At 41.3% G+C, this 21,004-nt stretch overlaps 1 protein-coding gene across 3 annotated transcripts; it reads left to right on the top strand.

The window, feature by feature from the left end:
* The first annotated feature begins 2,351 nt into the window (after positions 1–2,351).
* Positions 2,352–19,326, top strand: ZBTB21 (zinc finger and BTB domain containing 21). Of its 3 annotated transcripts, none has more exons than XM_028727252.2 (4): positions 2,352–2,546; positions 3,397–3,459; positions 6,531–6,647; positions 9,007–19,326. In XM_028727252.2, the coding sequence occupies exon 4, from the start codon at positions 9,020–9,022 to the stop codon at positions 12,176–12,178; it is 3,159 nt and encodes a 1,052-aa protein (XP_028583085.2). In that variant the 5' UTR covers positions 2,352–2,546; positions 3,397–3,459; positions 6,531–6,647; positions 9,007–9,019; the 3' UTR covers positions 12,179–19,326. The 3 variants fall into 3 exon arrangements, with proteins under 3 accessions (XP_028583085.2, XP_028583083.2, XP_028583086.2); XM_028727250.2 differs by having other exon boundaries at positions 2,352–2,657; XM_028727253.2 differs by lacking the exon at positions 2,352–2,546 and adding an exon at positions 2,698–3,022.
* Positions 19,327–21,004: the final 1,678 nt, after the last annotated feature.

Here is a 21,004-nt window from a genome sequence, read left to right as displayed (position 1 = left end):
TAGTATTTTGTAATGGCTAAACAATAAAAAATAAATGCAATATGTAAACAACTGTAAGTACATTATTGTGCTTTTGGCTTGTGGTGTTTGTGTGTGTGTGAGTGTGTGAGTGAGTGAGAGTGTGTCCTCTCAGGTGGTGCATTAACTGCCTTCCAGTACAGTAGCTAGGCTAGTGAGAACAAGTGGTTAAGGTTTTTTAAAAATGTTTTTATTAAAAGTTTTTCATGGGTAACAAAAGAACATACAGAAAAAGAAGGGCTGGAACTCCCCATAAATGCCCCCCTTTTCTCTTATACTGGCAATGGCACCCACAGGAGAGGTACAGGAACTGTTTCAGCGAGTTGCCCTTGTTATAGTCTGAGACGTTATTGTAATAGGCAATATGGGGTTGACAGGGTGGGAAGTGGGAAGAGAGAGAGCCAGAAAAATCTAGCCTCTAGGTTAGATCACCACAACACATTATATGTGAGAATGTCTGAAGACAGTTCAGAAACGTCAGCTGGCGCAGAATTCAGTGGCTGGTGCAGAATTGCTCACAGGGGCAATACAATTTGAGCAAATGACGTCAATCATGGCCCAACCACACTGATTCCCAATTAGTTTCCGGAGCCAGTTCAAAGTGCTGGTTTTGACCTATAAAGCCTTAAATGGCTCAGGACAGCAATACTTCGAGGACCGCTTCTCCCTATGAACCGACCTGGACTCGGTGACCATCACCTGAGGCCCTTCTTCATGTGCCTCCTCTACAAGAGGTCCAGAGGGCACCAATACAAGAACGGGCCTTTTTTGCAGTGCCTCCATGCTTGTGGAATGCTCTCCCCATCATTTGTCTTCAGGCGCCAGACAAAAACTTTAAAAGTTGGCCTTAAACTATGTGTAGGCTTTAGAAGTGGGTGGGATTCTTTTAATGTATTTCTCTTTCCTCTTGGTTTTAATACATAGTAATCCCACAATTTACACACATTTAATTTGTGCTCATCTAGCTTTACAATCATGGTAATAAATAAATAAAATGGTGGTGGAAAGGGGTCAGGATTCTGGAGAAAATGACTTTGGCAATCCCACCCCAGAACATAACCCGCAGCTAAGTTATCATAGAATTGTAGGCCTGGAAGGGACCATGAGGGTCATCTAGTCAATCCCCTGCAATGCAGGAATCTTTTGTCCAACCTTCAGATTAAGAGTCTAATGCTCTACCTACGACGCTATTCCTTTCCTTGGGTTGCAGGCTTACTGTATCTATGTGGGGTTTATTGTCTTTGTTTGGTTGTAAGTTACTTTGGATGACAAACTTAATGAATATAACTTACACAAACTTAATGAATAAAATAAAATAAAACTTATACAGAGAATGCACCAAATCAAGATTTTCTGGTAACAAGGACAGCTACAGAAACCGAAAACCACAACTCAACTAAGTTGCATTGTCATTTTGCAGTTCTCACAAATCATGGGAGAGCAGCATAAATTCTTCCTCGTGCATGCTAAAAGCATGTTTGCGCTTGTCCTCTGCCAGTTATTTTCACTTCTTGTGTGTGCTTTTTTCAATAAACAAATAAAATTCAAAGGCGCAATCCAGCTGCTCAGCAGGCTTGTGATTCGCATTAGATACGAGGCACGGAAAGGCCTCGCCTGTGTAAACTCCCTGAAAATAAACTTGGCGCTGAATCAGAGCCTCGTTTCCCTCTGCATTTGCGGGTGGGAAGGGGAACCTCGCCTTGATCAGCAGCAGGGCTGCAAGACTGAAACGCGCTCAGCAGGGGCGCCGGCCGCTTGGAAGACCCAGCTCGCACTACGAAGTCTTTGACTCCAGGAGGACGAAAAGAGATGCCACTTATTATTGGCGCTTGCCAAGGCACAAGCGGCATTTTATTAAGAAAACAAAGACTGCTGGAAAGATATTTATTCCCCACCCCTTCCTTCCTTCTTTCTTCAGAACTCACACAGGCAGCAAGTTTCCACCCGGGAGTTTTTATTTGGCAGAGGCGCACGCGCGCGTGTGTGGCGTATCCTGCCGCGGGAAGTGCTTACTAAGGGGAATCCACAGAGGAAAGACTCCCTTCCTCATTCTTTCAAAAGGGGGGGACGCCTTGGGTCGGCTTCATGTTCCTCAGGCCTCCTCCTCCTCCTTCCTTCCTCCTCAGCGACCTGCTGAGTTCCCGCCGCCCTTAGCAACGACCAGCGCCGCCCGCTCCCCTACTTGGCAGGGAGCGCTCGCTGGCTGTGGGGAGGAGAAACATCGCCCGCAATTGCTATGACACCCCATTAAACACAAACACGCTCCACCGCCATTTCGGGCAATTTATGCTCTCCTGCCGTCGCCGCCGCCCCCCCCCCCCGCCGTCCCCGCCTGGCGCTGACCAATCGGAATGTTGCGCACGTGACGAGCGTTCACTGCGATGACCTCATCCCTGGTGTGGGATGACGTCAAATTCAAGATGGATGGAATCACGGCGGTGGCGGCAGCGCGCGCGGGTGAATCGTAAAAGGAGACGGCCGGAGAGTGGGGGGGAAGGAAGGGGGGAGCCTGTCCAGCGGCGGAGAAGGTGAGTAGCGGGCCCCAGTTCCTGCCTGCTCAAGGCGGGTCTCCCCCCACCCTGCACAAAGGCGTGGGTTTCCCCATGCACAAAGGCGTCTTTTCCTGACGTAACTCTGAGGTATGTTTCCCCCCCCCTCCACCGTGTAAGGGCTGCGGTCCCTGAGCTCGCATTTGCGCCTGCGCAGGTTACAAAACGGGTTCCCACCCCTTTGCGGCGCATGCGTTGATCCCAGCAGCCTCGCTCATGGTACGGAACACGCATGCCCTTGTATTCCTCTGGGTGTCTAATACGCATGTCTGTTGCCCGCTCTCGGTGCATGGTTACTTCTTTTCACTGCGCCTGTGCGTTGCCCATACGGACACAGTTGACCGCACACCCGCTATGCTCGGGGTAGTCCCTGTGGGTGGGGTGAAAGAGGGCTCTGTGAGCGTGCGCAGGAAAATGGGTGTGGTGGGCTGTTGAGCCTTATGATGTCATTCTGGGTAAGGAGTAGGGGGGGAATTGCTCTCTGCAGAAGGAAAAGGGTGCTAATGTGCCCTCTTATAAGTGCTGTACACTTCTTGAGATGCTAGCATTTGGAGATGGAGGTTCAAGCACAAATAGAATCTGCACCCTGTGACATACTTTCCCCCAAACCAACATACACGTGGGTTGGTTCTAGCTATGCAGGAGGATTCTGGGGAGCGCTTTGGTCATAATAGCCAGATATTATTTTGCTTTTGTTTTATCACTTGCTGACCCCCCTTAATGAAAATAGATATGGGCTTGAACTTACACTGGTACCTAAAAAACTATGAATTTAGGTTTGTCCTTGTTACTGTTGCTTTGTTAACTCCCCGATTTTTGTATTTTACAGTACAATCTTATGCATGTCAATTCTAAAGTATGCCCCATAGACTTCAAATGGGCTTACTCCCAGGTAAGTTAGTATGGAATTGAAGCCTTACTGTAATATTGTGATGATTTTTTATTGTTATTTTTTAAATCAGAAATGTGCTTTATTGTCATGTGATTGATTCAGATAAAATAGCATTATCTCATCATTGCTTTATAGTCAAAAAGTAAAAGGAGAGAGAAATGAGAAATCATAGCACAAAGGCATATATGTACAGATAAATAATCTATTAAGATTATTGATAAGTTAATAATGGATAGCTGACAGAGTGGAAGAATATGTGGAGATAAATTCTTTAAAAATGGTGAGTAGAATCGAAAATGAGATAAAATAAAGCAGAACATCTAAAATGGAGAGTCCCCAAATGAAAGAGCTGTTTAATGATCAAATCACTGTGATTATAAGGGTAAGGGTATTATTAGGTATTAGATTATAGATTATAAGGGTAGATTATAGATTATTAGATTATAAGGGTAAATATTATCTTCAGTTTTCTCATTCCATTGACTTATGAAAAAAGTCCATTGCTCTATGGACTTATTCTCATGTTGATCTATTTCTTCTCTTCTTAGATGTGCATTTTAATGCATGTTATTACTTGTCATTTATTTTCCAACCAGACTTTTAACTGAACACATGCTTTGATCTTCTCATATTTTGCATTGTAAATTCTAGCAAGAGCTAGGAGAGTAACAGTTGCTTCAAAATCAATTAGTCTCACTTCAGATTTCAGGTACCAAAGAGGAGAAGATTTTATGGTGTATATATATCTTGGGGCAGGGGGAGGGGACTTTTGTCGCTTAAAGTTAGGCTATAAATGTGATAAAGAAATACAGTGTGGTGCTATCAAATACCATTGCCTGCTGAAATCAACTCAACCATACTGATGCCAAATCCAGCCACACAGATCAACAAGAACTAACTTGAGATCCAGCTAGATCAGCTATAGAATCTGCTACTTCAATCCCAGAACTGTTTTCATTACAAGGTGCCAGCCCTGGGATACACAAAAATAAAGTGCATCTGGCCATGTATGTGCTGCCCAGCCATCTTTTGAATAACTACAACCAGCCCATACAAATAAAGCATTCTGTTTAGATTTAATTTCAGTGGGCCCAAGCAGATGCGCCAGAATGTCTTCATGTGGAACATGAGTTTTGTGATACATCTAGCAAATGTATGTCCCAATATGATACAATGGTATCTAGTCATCTAAGTGAAAACTGATTGTGTATACAAATAAAACAACCCCACAACACACAAAGTAACACAAAAGAGTCTGAGGAATACAGGGTTTCTGCTCATTGCAGGAGCAGATGACAAAATAACAGTGCCATCAATTTCAGCCAATATCCTGCCTAAAATGGTCTGAACATGATGATGAAATTCAAGTAAATGAGATGGGCAGGTTTTCCTGGATAAAGTTGCTTTATATGTAGGTGCCACAACTGAAAAGGCCCTGCCGCTTATGCTCAGCCATCACACTTCAAGGCAATGGGGGCATTCGCTGAAGTTTTTCTGACAATGGGCCAAGTACAGGGGAAGAAGCATGTGTTAATAAAAATGGACCACTTCTGTGCTGCCCTCTTCCCACTTCAGTTACACAAGGACACAAAGTTAAAACAATCCAAAATCCTAGTGAAACAAAAGTGCTGGTGGAGTACAGTTGTTCCTTTCCCAGCATGCTTTGCCATTTCACTGGGAAGGCAGTCATGGAGAAGAAGCCCTTGGTGTGAATTTCTTGGCCACACCACAGGAACGTGAATCCCCAACTCAGAGTGACCATCCTGTGTTCCCAAGGTGAGGCAGAAGGCATCCTTGGGCATCAAAGTCAGACATCACCTAATGTGGCTATAATAGACCTCCAAGTGAGGGCCACCAAGTGTTACCCTCTGAAGTCCTGCCTGTGTCAAAGACAGGGTTGTGAAAAGCTAAAATGAAGATTGATGACAAGACTATTACCCCCCCCCCCCAAAAAAAAAAAACTTTGCCTCTGTTGTGCTTGAGTAATGAAGATGCTTTCTCCATGCTCTTCTCTAATACTTGAAGTGAACTAAGCTGGGGAAAGCAGTTGAGAGATGTGAAGTGCGGGTGGGGTGGGTTTTTCCTCGCAAAGTGTTCAGTTGTATGTGCTGGGCTTAATTACATGTGCTTTAGGCTTAGTAGGAGATGAGAACTAAAGTGGTACTCCAAAAATATTGACGGAAGAGGGTTTTAAGGAACCTTTGAAGGAAGAGAGAAGTTGCATCATGAAGGTGTTCTGTATGAGCATTCTTGACATAAGGAGTGGAAGGGAGAAAGAGCACAGTTGTTTAAGTGAGCAGGGAACCTTTAAATAGCTGGCAGGGTGGAATGAAGCCATGGGTAGTGATATATCAAGACACAGTAGTGGAGATAGCATGCTGCAAAGCCATGGAGGACTGCACTTCAAAGGTGAGGGTGAGATGTTTTTACGCAAATGGACAAGAAACCAGTGCAGGTGTTTGTGCAGGATGTCACATACTGTAGGCTGAACAGCAACATTGGTAAACAGGTCTTGCTTCAGTACCCAGCATAGTCAACTAAATTCTGGGCCTCACCAGCTCCAGGAGACCCACTTGGGCTGTTGCTGACCACTTTAAAAATGCTTTTTTAAAAAACAAATGGGTGGCCCTGTGCTGTATAGAAGTGGTGGTAAAAAGATACAGCCGGTGCTACAGTGATCATCTTTTTTCCAGTACCTCTGTACACCTGGGCAAGTGCTTGATAAGTCTGAGGTAGAACTACGGGGCACACCTTGCTCAGGGGCCTCCTCTCGCTCCTGACACTGCTAAGCAGGGGGAAAGAAAACAAAGCCAAAACCTGACTTGCAATATAAGAACATGGGCAGAATGAGTGGGAGCAAAAGTTTGTTCATGGCTGGCCACTTGTGGACATTTGAAGGAAACAAACCACAGGCCCATGTGTTCGCACATTGTGACATGACAGGCTTTGGCTTGTGGCTTGTTTCTTCCCCTGTGCAGTGCGGTAATGGAGGAGGAGCAAAGCACCTGAAAATGTGAAACTTTCACACACTGATTAAATTTTTTTCAAGCAAGCTGTTTTATCTCCCCCAGATCATCTGAGATGCAGACCTGAAAGTAACTGCAAATTAAGGAAGAAATGGAATCCTGAATCTTTCTGTTGTTTTTGAGCATATTCTAAATTCAACAAGAGAAAAGGAAGATCTTATGGTATGCTTTATTTTTAAATTACATTTGTTTTAAGATTATACTTTTTTGAGAAATTTCATTGTGTTTAGAGAGCATACCTGTTGGTGGGACAGGGGGACACTGCTGGAATGGGAGCCCTGCTAGACACACCTTGCAAGGTAGAAGTGAGGGTGAAGGAACAGTTTCTGTTCTTCTGTCTTTGCCGGGCATTCCCTCCTCCCTTCACTCTCCATTTTGGAACTGTTTCCTTCCCACTGTTTCCACTGGGAGGGAAATCACTTAGGTGAGCTCCAGGACTGGCATATGTTTTCCCTGGTTTGGGGAGTAGTGTGTCCAGGGGCTGGGGATGCTATGGGTCTTTCAGATCCATGCCTTCACCAGATCTGCCACCAGCGTGCCCCTTTTGTGACTCTTCTCATGTTGGAAGTCCATCGTCAATGAGGCAAGAGCCATGGAGGTTTTCATGTCAAGCGGGTGCTACCCAAGGTTGGACCTTCTTCTCTGGAGTCAAATCTCTCTCTCCACCCTTAGAGTGGGAGGTGTGAAACACTCTATGGCCCCTGAGATGCTTTCCCAAAGGACATAGCGTTGGAGGATAATAGTAAAATTAGCTGGAGAAAAGCTAGCCTATTTGGATGTAAGGCTAAACTATAGCTAAGCCTTACATGAATGAGCAGAGGGAACCTGCAGTTTGTGTTGCTAGGCTACATCTCTAATCATTTACATCCATTGGCCACAGGTTTCCACTGCTGAATTATATAAACAAGAACTGTTCCTAAAGTTTTCTTCACTTCTTTTCTGCTGCATAACTCATGATACATATAGGTGTTCAACCCTCTTGACACAGCCTTGTACACTTGAGTCAACCTTGCTCTAACACACAATCCTATACATGCTTATCTGGAGGAATGTTCCCTCTGAATTCAGTGAGACTTATCAGTCCACTATCTTACTGAAAAGTAACTTTCTCTCTCTTTTTTTTAAAAAAGAATCCTTTTGGGTTTTCTTGCTTGGGCTGCAACAAAATTATAATATGTTTGCCTATATAATTGTTTACATAATTCATTTACATTGGCCTAGCGCGCGCGCGCGCACACACACACACTATATATATATATATATATATATATATATATATAATTTACAACTTTTTAGAAGAGTTGTTCATGTAATCCTTATGACAGTTGTTTCATGAGGCTGTCGGTAAAAGGATGGAACAATACTTGCCTTAAACTATACATGTAAGATACAAAAGGCTCAGTTTCCCAAACATTGGGCTGGAGCCAGACTAGGTTAGTTGCGCTTGATTACCATTGAAAGCAATGGGATTTAAGTCATATTGATTTCAATTTGAACAGACTAATTTAGTATTGATCCAAGCCAGCCTGCACGTGCACAGTGGGTTTGAAACTATACAGCACAGTGTCTATGTTTATTTAGTAATAAGTCCTGCCGTGTTGACTAGATCTTTCTCCTTAGTAAGTATATTTCAATCTGTGCCCTGAATATTTGTTTAGAAATTCATGGGGGGGTTACACTCCCCCCCCCCCCGAATCTGACTTTTAAGTATTTGCATGCAGTTTGCTTTCATATATTGGGTTATTTTTTGTTACAGAACAGGAGGGAATACCTAAACACATTTTTTGAACTCTGCTAGCTACTGTATGTAGTAATCACTACATTGGGGTGCCTTTTTAAAGATAAGTTAGCTTCCATATGCCTAGAATCATATCTGGTTGTTGTTGTTTGCATTTATGAATTGCTACTGATAAGGCATCCTGGAGTGATTTGCAGTACAATAAAACATATATAAAACAGTTTAAACAATTGCATATATAAAAACAACTATATATAAAATAGTTTAAAATGGCAGCAAATATATGAAATCAATTACTGTGCACTAGGCTAGGCCTGTTGTAGTGGCTTACTGTGGGAGGAATTCAACTTGCGCTCTTCTGTTCATTCTGTGTGTGCAAGCATTCATTGCTGCAAGACGGAAACCCCCCCCCCCCTTCCTCATGTTGTTCTGGGGGTTTACCTGGCTTTCCAGCGTGGATTTGGGAAGAGAAATGTCCACACAGCACTAAAGGGAGCCGTTGTGATGGCTTTTGTTAACACACCAGGTTAGTTGAATCAGGGCCGATGTATTCAATGTATTGCTGTTTTAACTCCCATGGTGTATTAGGCATATCATCCTCCCTCTGTCTCCAAAGGAAAACAGATTACTATTTATATATTGATTTTTCAGCCTGTTACTGGAGAAGAATCCTGTACTTTTACAGCTTTCTTTCTTTCTTCCTTCCTTCCTTCCTTCCTTCCTTTTTTTGTTTCTTGTAAATGTACCTAAACGCTATTGGTTTTATTTTTTCTTGTCTTCCAGGTATACCTAAATCATGAAGGGACTCTTGCATTATATAAATCCAGCACATGCTATTTCTCTCCTAAGTGCTTTAAATGAAGAACGACTAAAAGGGCAACTTTGTGATGTTGTTCTTATAGTGGGAGACCAAAAATTTCGAGCTCATAAAAATGTTCTGGCTGCCAGCAGTGAATATTTTCAGTCTCTGTTCACTAAGAAAGAAAATGAGTCCCAATCAGTGTTTCAGCTTGACTTTTGCGAACCAGATACTTTTGACAATGTATTAAACTACATTTACTCATCATCCTTGTTTGTTGAGAAAAGCAGCCTTGCTGGTGTGCAAGAAGTGGGCTACAGTCTTGGGATTTCCTTTCTTACTAACATTGTTTCCAAAAGTCCTCAAATTCCATTGCCTGCATGTCCGATTAAGAAAATATTTTTCCAAGAGGATGATGAAAGCAGTTCCCAGAAAAGAAGTGTCATAGTTTGTCAGAGCAAAAATGAAGCACAGGGAAAAAATGTTGGTCAAACCTCACATGATGTAAGCCATAATTCTAAGTCCTCGTCCTCAGTTGCTGTCAAACCTAAGCGGCCACAATCTACACAGCCAACTGAGTTTCTACATAGCTTATCGCAAAATGAAAGGAGATGGCTGAAAGACAGTTCTTTAAGATACTCCAAGTCCCACGAACATTCTTCAGCTACAGCAGATGATCAAAGCAGAACTAAAAGGAATGCAGTATTGTCACAGAAAACATCTGTAGAGGAAGAAGTGGGAGCAGATGAAGCAGGAGGAAGTGATCAGTTCCTAAGAGGAAAGGCAGCAGAAGAACCTTTGAAGAGACCTTGTCCACCAGTCTTATCCTTACGTAGCTCATCTGAATCCACATTTTTGTTGAGAGAGACTGGAAAAGGAGCTGGTCCAGGGGAAGACAGGAATTTGCTATACTATTCAAAGTTAGGATTAGTGATCCCATCTAAGGTATCTGGTCCTGCGAACCAAAGTATTGACAGGAGTGGGCCGCTTGTAAAAAGTCTCCTTCGAAGGTCATTGTCCATGGATAGTCAAGTTCCTGTTTATTCGCCTTCTGTTGACTTCAAGTTTTCTCAAGGAACTTCAGCAGTGAACAACGCACAAGGGAGAATGTTAAATGTAATGTCACAAAAGCCATCTGTGAAAGAGTCCTCGGGAGAGGCAGCTCCTGATGACAAGACACATGTAATGTACCCCCATCGCCTTAGGTCCTTTAGTGCCTCCCAGTCTGGAGACAGGGAGGTCGCTTCACCTCTTAGAGAAATACGGATTAAAACAGAACCTAGCAGTCCACTTTCAGAGCCTTCTGAAATAATAAGAATTACTGTTGGGGATGCTTCATCATCTTCCAATAAGATCAATGCTTTTAAAACAGAAGATGATCATAAGGATCTCAGTAGACTCCCAGCTAAAAGGAGGTTTCAAGCAGACAGAAGGCTACCACTCAAAAAAATCAAAGTGGATGAACATGCTTCCCCTGGGTCTGAGGACAATTTTGAGGAAAACTCAAATCCTACACCCCGTGATGCTGATTTCCCAGATTCTGACATTAGCAAAGACGAATATAGTGAGCTGGAAGAAACAAAGCCTAACAAAAAGTTTAAGTGCAAACATTGCCTTAAGATATTCAGGTCAACAGCAGGCCTTCATCGTCATGTCAATATGTACCACAACCCTGAAAAACCCTATTCTTGTGATATTTGTGATAAGAGATTTCATACAAACTTCAAAGTTTGGACGCATTGCCAGACCCAGCATGGAATTGTGAAGAACCCTTCACCTGCTTCCAGTTCCCACGCTATCTTGGATGAGAAGTTCCAAAGGAAATTAATTGATATAGTGAGGGAGCGAGAGATTAAAAAGGCCCTGATCGTCAAGCTAAGGCGTGGCAAGCAAGGTTTTCAGGGGCAGGCTGGTTCACAAGCACAGCAAGTCATCAAAAGAAACCTGAGGTCGAGAACCAGAGGAGCCTACATATGTACCTACTGTGGGAAGGCATATCGCTTCCTCTCACAGTTCAAGCAGCATATAAAAATGCATCCAGGGGAAAAAGCAGTTGGAGGAAATAAGCCACTTAAGCCCAAAGAGGAACCTCGCGTCGAAAGCCCAGTCGAAAACAAAAAAGTTTACCAGTGCCGCCTTTGTCATGCTAACCTTCCCTCTCTTATTGAACAGGGGAATCACGAGCGGCTCTGCCGGAATGCAACCGTCTGCCCATACTGCAGCCTCCGTTTTTCTTCTCTAAACCTGAAGCATGACCACGAAATGGCATGCGAATACAAGAAGCTCACCTGCCTAGAATGTATGCGCACTTTCAAATCCTCTTTCAGTATTTGGCGTCACCAGGTTGAGGTTCACAATCAAAATACCATGGCTCCGACAGAGAACCTGTCTCTGCCGGTCGTGGAACACAACGGCGAAGTGAGCGGCACTTCCAGGCTGCATTCTCAGCTGGAGCCGAACAAGACGAACAGCTTCGTTGCAGCCAAAGAAGACAGCGTGTTCAGCGACTCCTCCGAGCAGATTAATTTTGACTCGGAAGATTCCTCATGCCTCCCCAAAGATCTGAGTGTCTCCAAGCAGTTTAAAATCCAAATCAAAGAAGAGCCTGCAGATGATTTAGAAGAGGAGGTCTCTGAAGGCAACCAGGAACACAAGGAAACCGTCTCCAATAAAGACACTGGCTTGTGCTCTTGTGAAAAATGTGGGGAAATCTTTACTGTGCACAAGCAGCTAGAGCGCCACCAGGAGCTTTTGTGTTCGGTGAAGCCCTTCATTTGCCATGTATGCAACAAGGCCTTCCGCACCAATTTCCGCCTGTGGAGTCACTTCCAGTCCCACATGGCACAAGCTACAGAGGAGCCTGTGCGAAAAGAACCTGAGATTTATGCACCAGCTAATTCTCCGTCGCCCCCACCTTTGCCTCCTCCCCCACCCCTTCCCAAAATACAACCTTTGGAACCCGATAGCCCTACGGGGTTGTCAGAAACTCCTTCAGTTACTGAGAAATTATTTGTCCCTCAGGAATCGGACACACTCTTTTACCACGCTCCACCACTTTCAGCGATCACTTTCAAAAGACAGTATATGTGCAAACTCTGCCATAGGACATTCAAAACTGCATTTAGTCTTTGGAGTCACGAACAGACACACAATTAAAAGAAGAAGGCATAAAGAATGCCTACAAGGGATTTTTAAGATTTAATTTCCCTGATGTTTCTGAAGTTACAGCATTTGAAATGAAGTTTTTTTATATATATATAAAGGGACAAGAACCCTCAGCAATTAAATTTGACATTTGTGGTGCAGCTTTGGATGTGGAGATTAAGGTAAACTCAATTTATTGTTAGTAAATTGCTCACATTTTAAGGCATTGTTGTCTAGGATCTCCTACTTAATGAATAATTGCATTCATTTAAATCTGGTTACTTCATCCTGTGATCTTGGTATATATGGATTTATATAAAAAGGCAACAGCAAGTTAAAAGAGTTTAGAATAATGCAAATCCTGAAAAATGTTTATTGTTTTCACAGAGATTAATTCTCTCATGGGCGCCATAGAAATATTACTCATTCATTTGATGTTAAGGGAAGAAATCGAGAATTTTGCTGTGTTGACCTTGATCTATTGAACGTTAGCAATAACAAATAAAACCTCGTTTGAGTTAACTTTACCCTTATTGAAAACTGATTAACATGGAGTTTTTTTGGTTACTGGAATTTTCTGTATGGATATTGTGCAAGATATGATACAATTAAATGTTAGCAATATGTGAATATTTGGATTTTTATATATAAAGTAGCAGCCAGCCTGCTTCCAGCCATTTTAAAGCATTTTTGAAGGAAGAGTATCAAAATGAAGATGCTTTATTTGGGCCTCAGAGGCCAATATTCTATAGATATTTTGGTAACTAGACAATGTGCTAAGCAACTGCCAACTGATATCCTAATGCAAACTATATTACTGTTCTAAATACAAAACAGCATTGAGTGGATGTCAAAAATTAAGTTGTGCTTTGTTTCTTCTGATTTGTATTGGTGTGGATGTGTTTTATTACAGTGGAATGTATGACTATGCTAGTTCTGAAAAGGAGAAGCAAATGCAATTTTTTTGGTGGTGAGCTCTGCTGAGAATACAAGAAAGTTTTTTGGGGGGGGAAGTTCAGATGTAAATATTTACATATGTATAAGTGAATAAAATAAAAACACAGAACCTCTATTAAATATAAATAGTTTGGAAAGGAAAATGCAGTACCACAAATATATTTCACAAATAACGAGCAGAATGTTTCTCTTACCCTGTATCATACTTTGAGTATCTTTTTGTTTTGTACTTAAATAAAAAAAAGATTGTTTAAAGCATATGAAGTACAATCCAATGCTCACTTAGGCATGCTTAAGGCCCATGGGTTGTATTCAACGCTGTTGTTCCACTTGTACAGCAGACTTCCACTTGTGCAATATAATGTACCCCATTCACCTGCAGACCCCTCAAAATCTGCTCCAGAGGCTTGGGGGACCCTCCAGAGTAGATGTTGGGGGAGTAACAGGGGGATAGTAAAGTTTTATTGTGCAAGCGGAATTCTGTCACACAGCATTTGATAGGACTCGTTGATTTTTGTGGGTCTAATCATGCAGTAGATGGTGACATGCAGTCATATTTACTGTGTTTAAGAGCATGTAAATTCCACTTCATCCAGTGCAATTTACATACACACCTATTTATAGGACAGGGGTAGACATATACCTTTTCCAAAGATCCATGTGTGCTTAGATAATATGCACAAATTCTTGTACACATTAGGGTTCTCATTCATTGACTTCACCTGTTGAAATAAAGGGAGAAACCATTGGGTAGGCAAGTTCTGTGTGCACTTTGGTTCTCATGCAGTTGGAAAAGACTACTGGAATTGGGTCACTGAGTTGTAGCAGGGCCCTTGCTCCCAAATGGCAGAGTAGCATCATTAATACAGATATGTGCCAGGAAGCTCTTACGGTTTTGTTTCCTACTCAGGAATCGACATTTAAAACTAATGAATTGCTAGTTGCATTTTAAACTTGATCTAAGGTATGAATGCTGTAGTTGAATTACTTAGCTTTTGGATTATGGGAAAAGACAGTAAACTTTGGTGTTCAGCACTGAGTAATTATGAGATTCATTAAAAGGAGTGAGAACTTGGTTCTTGAGTTCGTGTAGAGTGGGAGTAATAACTGGCACCCCAATTTTAAATGAATTTATTTTTAAGGAATTCTGTTGATATCAATAGAATCAACTTCCATGGCAGTCCAGAAAGAAGAAGAACATAGCACATTTCCTAAGACTTACTACATATTTGGAAATTAGTCCCATTAAGAAGCAATTTTGATCTATTTAATGCCATTAATGTGAAATATGGTTGGGTTGTTTTGTTTTTTACTTGTTTTCTGAAGAATGGTGTATTAGAAGCTCCTTTTGAAGCCCAGCTATATATTAAAAGCAGCTTCTGATGAAGCATGGGGAACTGCTCTTCAGAAATGCAAATAAAATAGCTCATTACCTGTGTGGATCTTCCATGGTTCCATTTTAAAATCCAACAGGGTGTGAGGCATACAAAACCTGGATCTTTCTTTCCTAAACTTTAAGATTTTGCATAGCTTTCAAGTAGAATAAGAACATCAAGTGATGAAAGCATGAGACTTAATTTCAGAGTTGTTGGTTCGGGTCCCATGTTGGGTAAAAGATTCCTGCACTGCTGGGGGTTGGACGAGATGATTATCTGGGTCCCTTTCAGCTCTGCAATTCTGTGATTCTGTGCAGTGTAACAGAATTCTAAAAGTGGAAGCGAGGCCTATTACTAGCGAGACCTTTGTGCTGTAAGCAAATATTTGTATCAAAACTTTGCTTATTCCATACTTAAAAGGTATTTAGGGCCGTTCGCTCAGGGCTTTTCTCACACATTCCAGCATTCCTTACCCATATCTGTGTGTAGCACATAAATACCTTCTGCAGAAATAGCAGTAGAACCTTTTCCAACTGCTGTGACAAGAGAAACCTATGCTAGTTGCATCTCTTCTCCTTTAGTTTACACGTTGCATGTCTCCATATGTGTATCTGCCTAAGGATGGTCATGACTACTCATATGTAGACGGGAACGGAAAGTGCAACTCAACCTACCTACAGTTTGTCCATTGGTTTTATACACAAAACACTATGCGGTCAATTTCATTCATCAGAACTTCACTGATGTTAGTTATAGAACTTGCATTAATTTCAATGGATTGGAGTCAATATCATCCTTTCTAGATACCAGTATTTTATTCTAGCAGGGCTCCTGTGCCTTTAAGCAACTATGGGGCAGACATTTCCCCCAGCTTTGACTCCATACTGGGAATAGCTTCACCTATAGAATTTCTTCTTACAAGCCCTGCCAAAACCAGGTCCCCCCACCTCAGTCCTAGAAAAGGGAAATATGCCTTCATAGCAGTGCTTTGTTAACTGAATCCTCAAGCATCTAGAAAAGGGAAGTACCGGTACTATGCCTGTCTAATGGTGCTTCACTAACTTAATCCTCAAGCAGAAACTTCAACAGGAGTTCTGCTATATTACTATTTGGGTTATAATAAAGTAATAAAACCTAAATAACTAGGATTTTAAAGACTACAATATGCTTTTTAAGAAATGGGGCTTTTTCTTAAAAAATAATACTAAGGATTTTTGTTAGTTTCTAATGTTAGGTGTGTTTTTGTTACCTTTTTCACATCAGTTCTTGTTTATTAACTGTTTAAAAAACAACCCTGCCTCTCAGAATACTTTTTTGGGTACGTTTATAGACAGAGATTTTCCCTCTAGGTTTTTAATCCAATACTTTAAAGAGCTGTAAGAGTGTTTATTTTGCTGGACATGGAGTAAATATACTTCTGCTTAAAGATTAATATATGTTTTAAAAGTTATAAATTATGGAATATGTTGCTTATTATATACCTTAAATCTTCAAGGAATATATTTAGTTTGACCATAATAAAAATAAAATGAAAACTATTGATTCGTTATTTATCATGTTTAATTCTGCAGTGCTGTAATGAAATACTAAAATAGTCTCATTCTACACAAGAAAAGGCTTTGGCCTTTTGTTTGAGCATATATTTTTATCAAATAAAGTTCACAATCTCTCAAACTGAGGGATTTGAGGTATTAACATGAGAAAAATTTGCAGATTTTAAATACATATTTTACAATACTTATTTAGGTTTGTTGCTAAAATGGACAAAATTCAGCCCTGTTCCAAATAGTCACTTGAATGAGAATTTAATGTCAACAAATTCAGAAGTAGCCCTTGAAATTAAAGTAATTTCAGACTTGTGTAATAAGTATTCCTCCAGAGAAGCTTAATCAACATCTGGAAATGGACATTTAATTCTGAAAGCACCAATATTTGAAAAGGTGTTTTTGGTTTTAAGCAAGTGCTTTGCTGAATTCTATCTACAAATAAAAATATCCAAATGGTAATAACTGTGGAAAAACTTCATGGAAGTATTACTCTTAAAAGGCTACATTTTTTTAGCTATTGAAACATACTAAGGAAATGTAGTATTACTTTCCCGTTTACCATTGTTGGATTTTTCTGTATGGAAAGGAAGGGTTATGAAAACGATTTTTTTAAAATAAATGGATCCTTAAATTATTCTCCCCCCCCCCCAAGCAACTATTGATGGCTCACTTAGAATAGCCACACTTAGGTCAATGGGATAATTTCAGAGAATTGCATCTGGGTGTCACCCTTGTGATTATATATTGGGATACTTTATTTACTCTCCTATATTTACTAAGGGGGACGCGGGTGGCGCTGTGGGTTAAACCACAGAGCCTAGGACTTGATCAGAAGGTCGGTGGTTCGAATCCCCGTGACGGGGTGAGCTCCCGTTGCTCGGTCCCTGCTCCTGCCCACCTGGCAGTTCAAAAGCACGTCATAGTGCAAGTAGATAAATAGGTACCGCTCTGGCAGGAAGGTAAATGGCATTTCTGTGCGCTGCTCTGGTTCACCAGAAGCGGCTTAGTTATGCTGGCCACATGACTCGGAAGCTCCCTTGGCCAGTAAAGCGAGATGAGCGCCGCAACCCTAGAGTTGGTAACAACTGGACCTAATGGTCAGGGGTCCCTTGACCTTTTATTTACTAGGGCAGTGCACATAATCTTGCCAGATATCAAACCAAATTCAAGTTGAACTGGGATGCAGCTGGATTGGATTGAGGCAACCCCAGGTCAGGTCAGGTCCACCTGGAATGATCTAGGAGTGTCAAGGGCGGCAGTCTAGCAGCAAGGGCAGGGGCAGATGTGCAGGCAACCTGCATGTGTTATTCTCTCCCCCCCACCCGAAGACCATGCTTAATCAGGTAATTAAACGCTGTGTACAGACCTGGATTGGTAGGGGCCCAGATCAGAGTTGGTTCAATCCCAGGTCAGATCAGGGCTGCTCCAAAGCAAATATTTATCTCTCTCGCATTACACAGCTTTCCAAATTATTGTAGTAATTCCTGGATTCAAAAGTGGGAAATCCAAATAAACTGCATTTAGCAACATGGTCAAAACTCTGAACACAGCAACTTTGATTCCAAACTAGTTCCATGTATTGATTTAGACCACAACTTCAGTGAAATTGTTTCAGACAGTTTTTCTGTATCTTTAGCACCATGTCTGTATCCTGACTTGAGGGTTAGAGCAGGCATAGGCAAACTCAGCCCTCCAGATGTTTTAGAACTACAACTCCCATCATCCCTGACCACTGGTCCTGTTAGCTAGGGATCATGGGAGTTGTAGTCCCAAAACATCTGGAAGGCCGAGTTTGCCTATGCCTGGGTTAGAGACAAAAAATATTGTTTTTTAAGAGCTGAAAGTTCCCCCACAGTTATATTTGATTCAGGAGATCTTTCAGGTTTCTAAAATTACAAACCTTTCTAACCTGTTTATCAGTGCCATAGGAAGGTGTATATCATCATAGGTAACAATAACTTTACCATGTTTCTCTGGAAGTGTGTTTTTATATCTTCTTCAACCCTAACCCATTGTCATTAGCAGCTGGTATGTGCCTATAGTCCTCTGTAACATTGTTTACATTTTCTTGCCTGAGTATTAGGGTAAAATAAACGTACATTTCTTTTTCCTACAGTGGTAACTAGTTCATCAGTACTGAAACCTTGTATAGAGCTGAACCTTACTGTAATAGCCTGGGCTGTAGTGTCATATACAGGTAACTCGCAGCTTACGTGCATTTAACTTGTGCGCATTCAACTTTACACTCTTGGCAAATAAAAACAAATAAATAAAAAGGGGTCATCTGGTGGGGGGGGGGCTTTGGCAATTCCACTCGCCATTGCACTCAATGTGTTTTGCCTATATGTGATTTTTGGCTTTATGTGTTATTCCTGGAACTTAACCCCTGTGTAAGTTAAGAGTTGCCTGTATTCTTATCTCAAAGATTTTTGTATGGCTTAACTTGACCTGTGAAGGAACACTATCAAGATAAGCACTCCATGAGGTCCTTAACCATTTTACCACTTTATATCAAGAAGAAACTATCTAAATTATAGGCCTCCTATGGTGATATCATTTATTTTTAAAGGACCACTGTTGTCAATAGAACTAAATCTGCTTCTAATTGCAGCATTGGCACTTATATGGTAAACAATTAAATGCCTACATGTGAATGTTGCTAATTCTTTTTATAGCTCTTGAACCTGATTGTGTGGACTGCACCAAGTTCTTGTTTTTGTGTTTTACATTTTAATTAAGTTTTGCATTTCATAGCACTTTGTTGGTTATACATACTGCCAGTTACCTTTCAGCTGTATGTGAACTGGTTGCTAATTTATTTTATCCCCTTCCTACAGCCAAAGGTCAAATCTAAATGGCTTGAGGGACGTTTCAAAAGAAAATTAACAAAAAGGCCTAATTTTCTTGATAGTATTCCTAGCTACTCTGGGGCTTCTTTAAAAGGGCAACTGGAGTAGCCATCACCAATATGCAGAAAGGACTGTAACTTAACTTCTATTGACATTGCTTCTGAACTCCAACTAAAGATATATACAAATTTCATTAAAAAGGTCTGTTTTTATAATTATTTATATATTGTAGGCATTATACTGGTTTAATACATCTGTGCTGAATTTTAAGTAGCAATCCAATTAACTTTTTTAGGACAGAAATCCTGTTTTCAGAATCCCTTCTTTTAATGTAATGTTGCTGCTTTGTATTACTTTTCTACTGTATGTTTTCTTTACCTAGATCTTTATTAAGAAAATTTGGAGTAAAATAAACATGTTCTTTCGAGTGATTCTGTCTCATGGGAGTCTCATATGAAATAGGCTGCCAGTGCTCCAGTTCTCATTAGGTGGCAGTAAGACCCTGCGATATCAGAGGAACTTATCACTAGTTTAATGTGTTGCAGCATTGGGATACATAAATTTTGTATTTTCATGCTGTGAACCGCCCTGAGATCTTTGGATGAAGAGTGGTATACAAATTTAAAATTAAGAAGCATCACAGTTGTATGCAGGAGTTCTTCCAGGGCCACCTGCCCTGTCCTTTCCGGCCTTCCCCCGCTGCCATTGCAGTTCCTCCTTCCCCTTGCAGTAGTTTTCCCTGTTGCCCTGCCTGTGTAGTTGCTTAAAGGCGCACTCTGATTCTTGGGATCAATAGCTAGGCCAGCATAGTCTCCTTCCCCACTCTTGGCCCCCATGTTTATAATGGAAGCTGGCAGCCCAGGCAACTGATGCTGAGATCTCATTAAAATCCAGCTGTGCAGTGGAATTAAACAGCATTTTTTCCTTAGCACTTAAAATCCAAGCAATTGTTTTACTGTTGAGCTAAGCAGCAGCTTAGATGGGCACCCTGGGCTCCATACTGGGGTGTCAGAGAGCCAGGGCACTTCATTCCCTCCCTCTGTTCTCCTATGGCTGCTTTCAGGAGGAGAAAATTAGCTTTTGAGATTCTTGGCAAATAATTGTGGCTCCAGAGCTCAAACTTCCCTGCTTTAGTTGGACAACCAGAAACCAGATGAAATGATCTGCTACAGGCATGTGAGGTCCTTCCAGGGATGTTCTGGGTTTAGTGTAAGCTTAACCCAAGTATTTTTGGTTATTTTAAACCTACCTTCTAACCATATGTCACACCTGCCCCTTTACCTTTGATATCTTAGCAGGTACTGTTGTACTACAGACCCATAACCGGGGGGGGGGGGGGGGGAATGTGCTGATGTACATCTTTTCCTAATGTGTAAACATGCTGCATGGAGTTGACTGGAGAATGCACAGAATACTTTCAGAAAGCATTTTTCGCACAGAAGATGCACGATGAGAAAAAAAAGTGTTTTTTTACATAATCTCAGTAACCCAAACAGTAAGCATAAAACAATATACAAACTTAGAAGTTACAATCTATCACTTATATAGGTAAGCATACAGTGACCATGCTTTTCTGCTGTTTTCTTGTTATTATAGGTGCCAAAATCACACCAGACCATACATTTATATAACAGTCTGACCTTTAGCCTCCTTCAGATTTTCAGTCAGCTTTTCTGTTATTGCCAAACTTTTCCAAGCCAAGGCGGCTCCCTTTAGCCTTTCCCAAAACCTGGCCACCTTTTGAGGAGCTGCTATCGAAAAAAGCCCTATCAATTCTTTATTTTTTAGGTCTATATTTTGTCAAAGCTGTAACATTTCTGTTTTTGGTCTTGTGGTACATTGTTATGCAGTGTCAAACCACTTGCCTCAACTGTCAGTCAAAGAGGACCCAAACATTAATCCACATGGTCTATGTGCGAATATTCAGACACACACCTGACCAATTTTTAGGGAAATGCCTTTTGCTTAGCAGTTATACCCGTGTGGGGTCTTGGCTCACCATCTTTAAATAAGGCCAATCAATTTATCTGTGAACTTCAATAACACTTTGTGGGGTTTTGGGGGGCATTATTCAAGTAATATTTTTAAGGGTCTTACCAAAGAATATGC

This window comes from Podarcis muralis, chromosome 4 (genome assembly GCF_964188315.1).
Source record: "Podarcis muralis chromosome 4, rPodMur119.hap1.1, whole genome shotgun sequence".
NCBI classification, from domain to species: Eukaryota; Metazoa; Chordata; class Lepidosauria; order Squamata; family Lacertidae; genus Podarcis; species Podarcis muralis.
The sequence above is the reverse complement of the archived record's forward strand: the minus strand, read 5'-3'. Positions and strand labels throughout refer to the sequence as shown.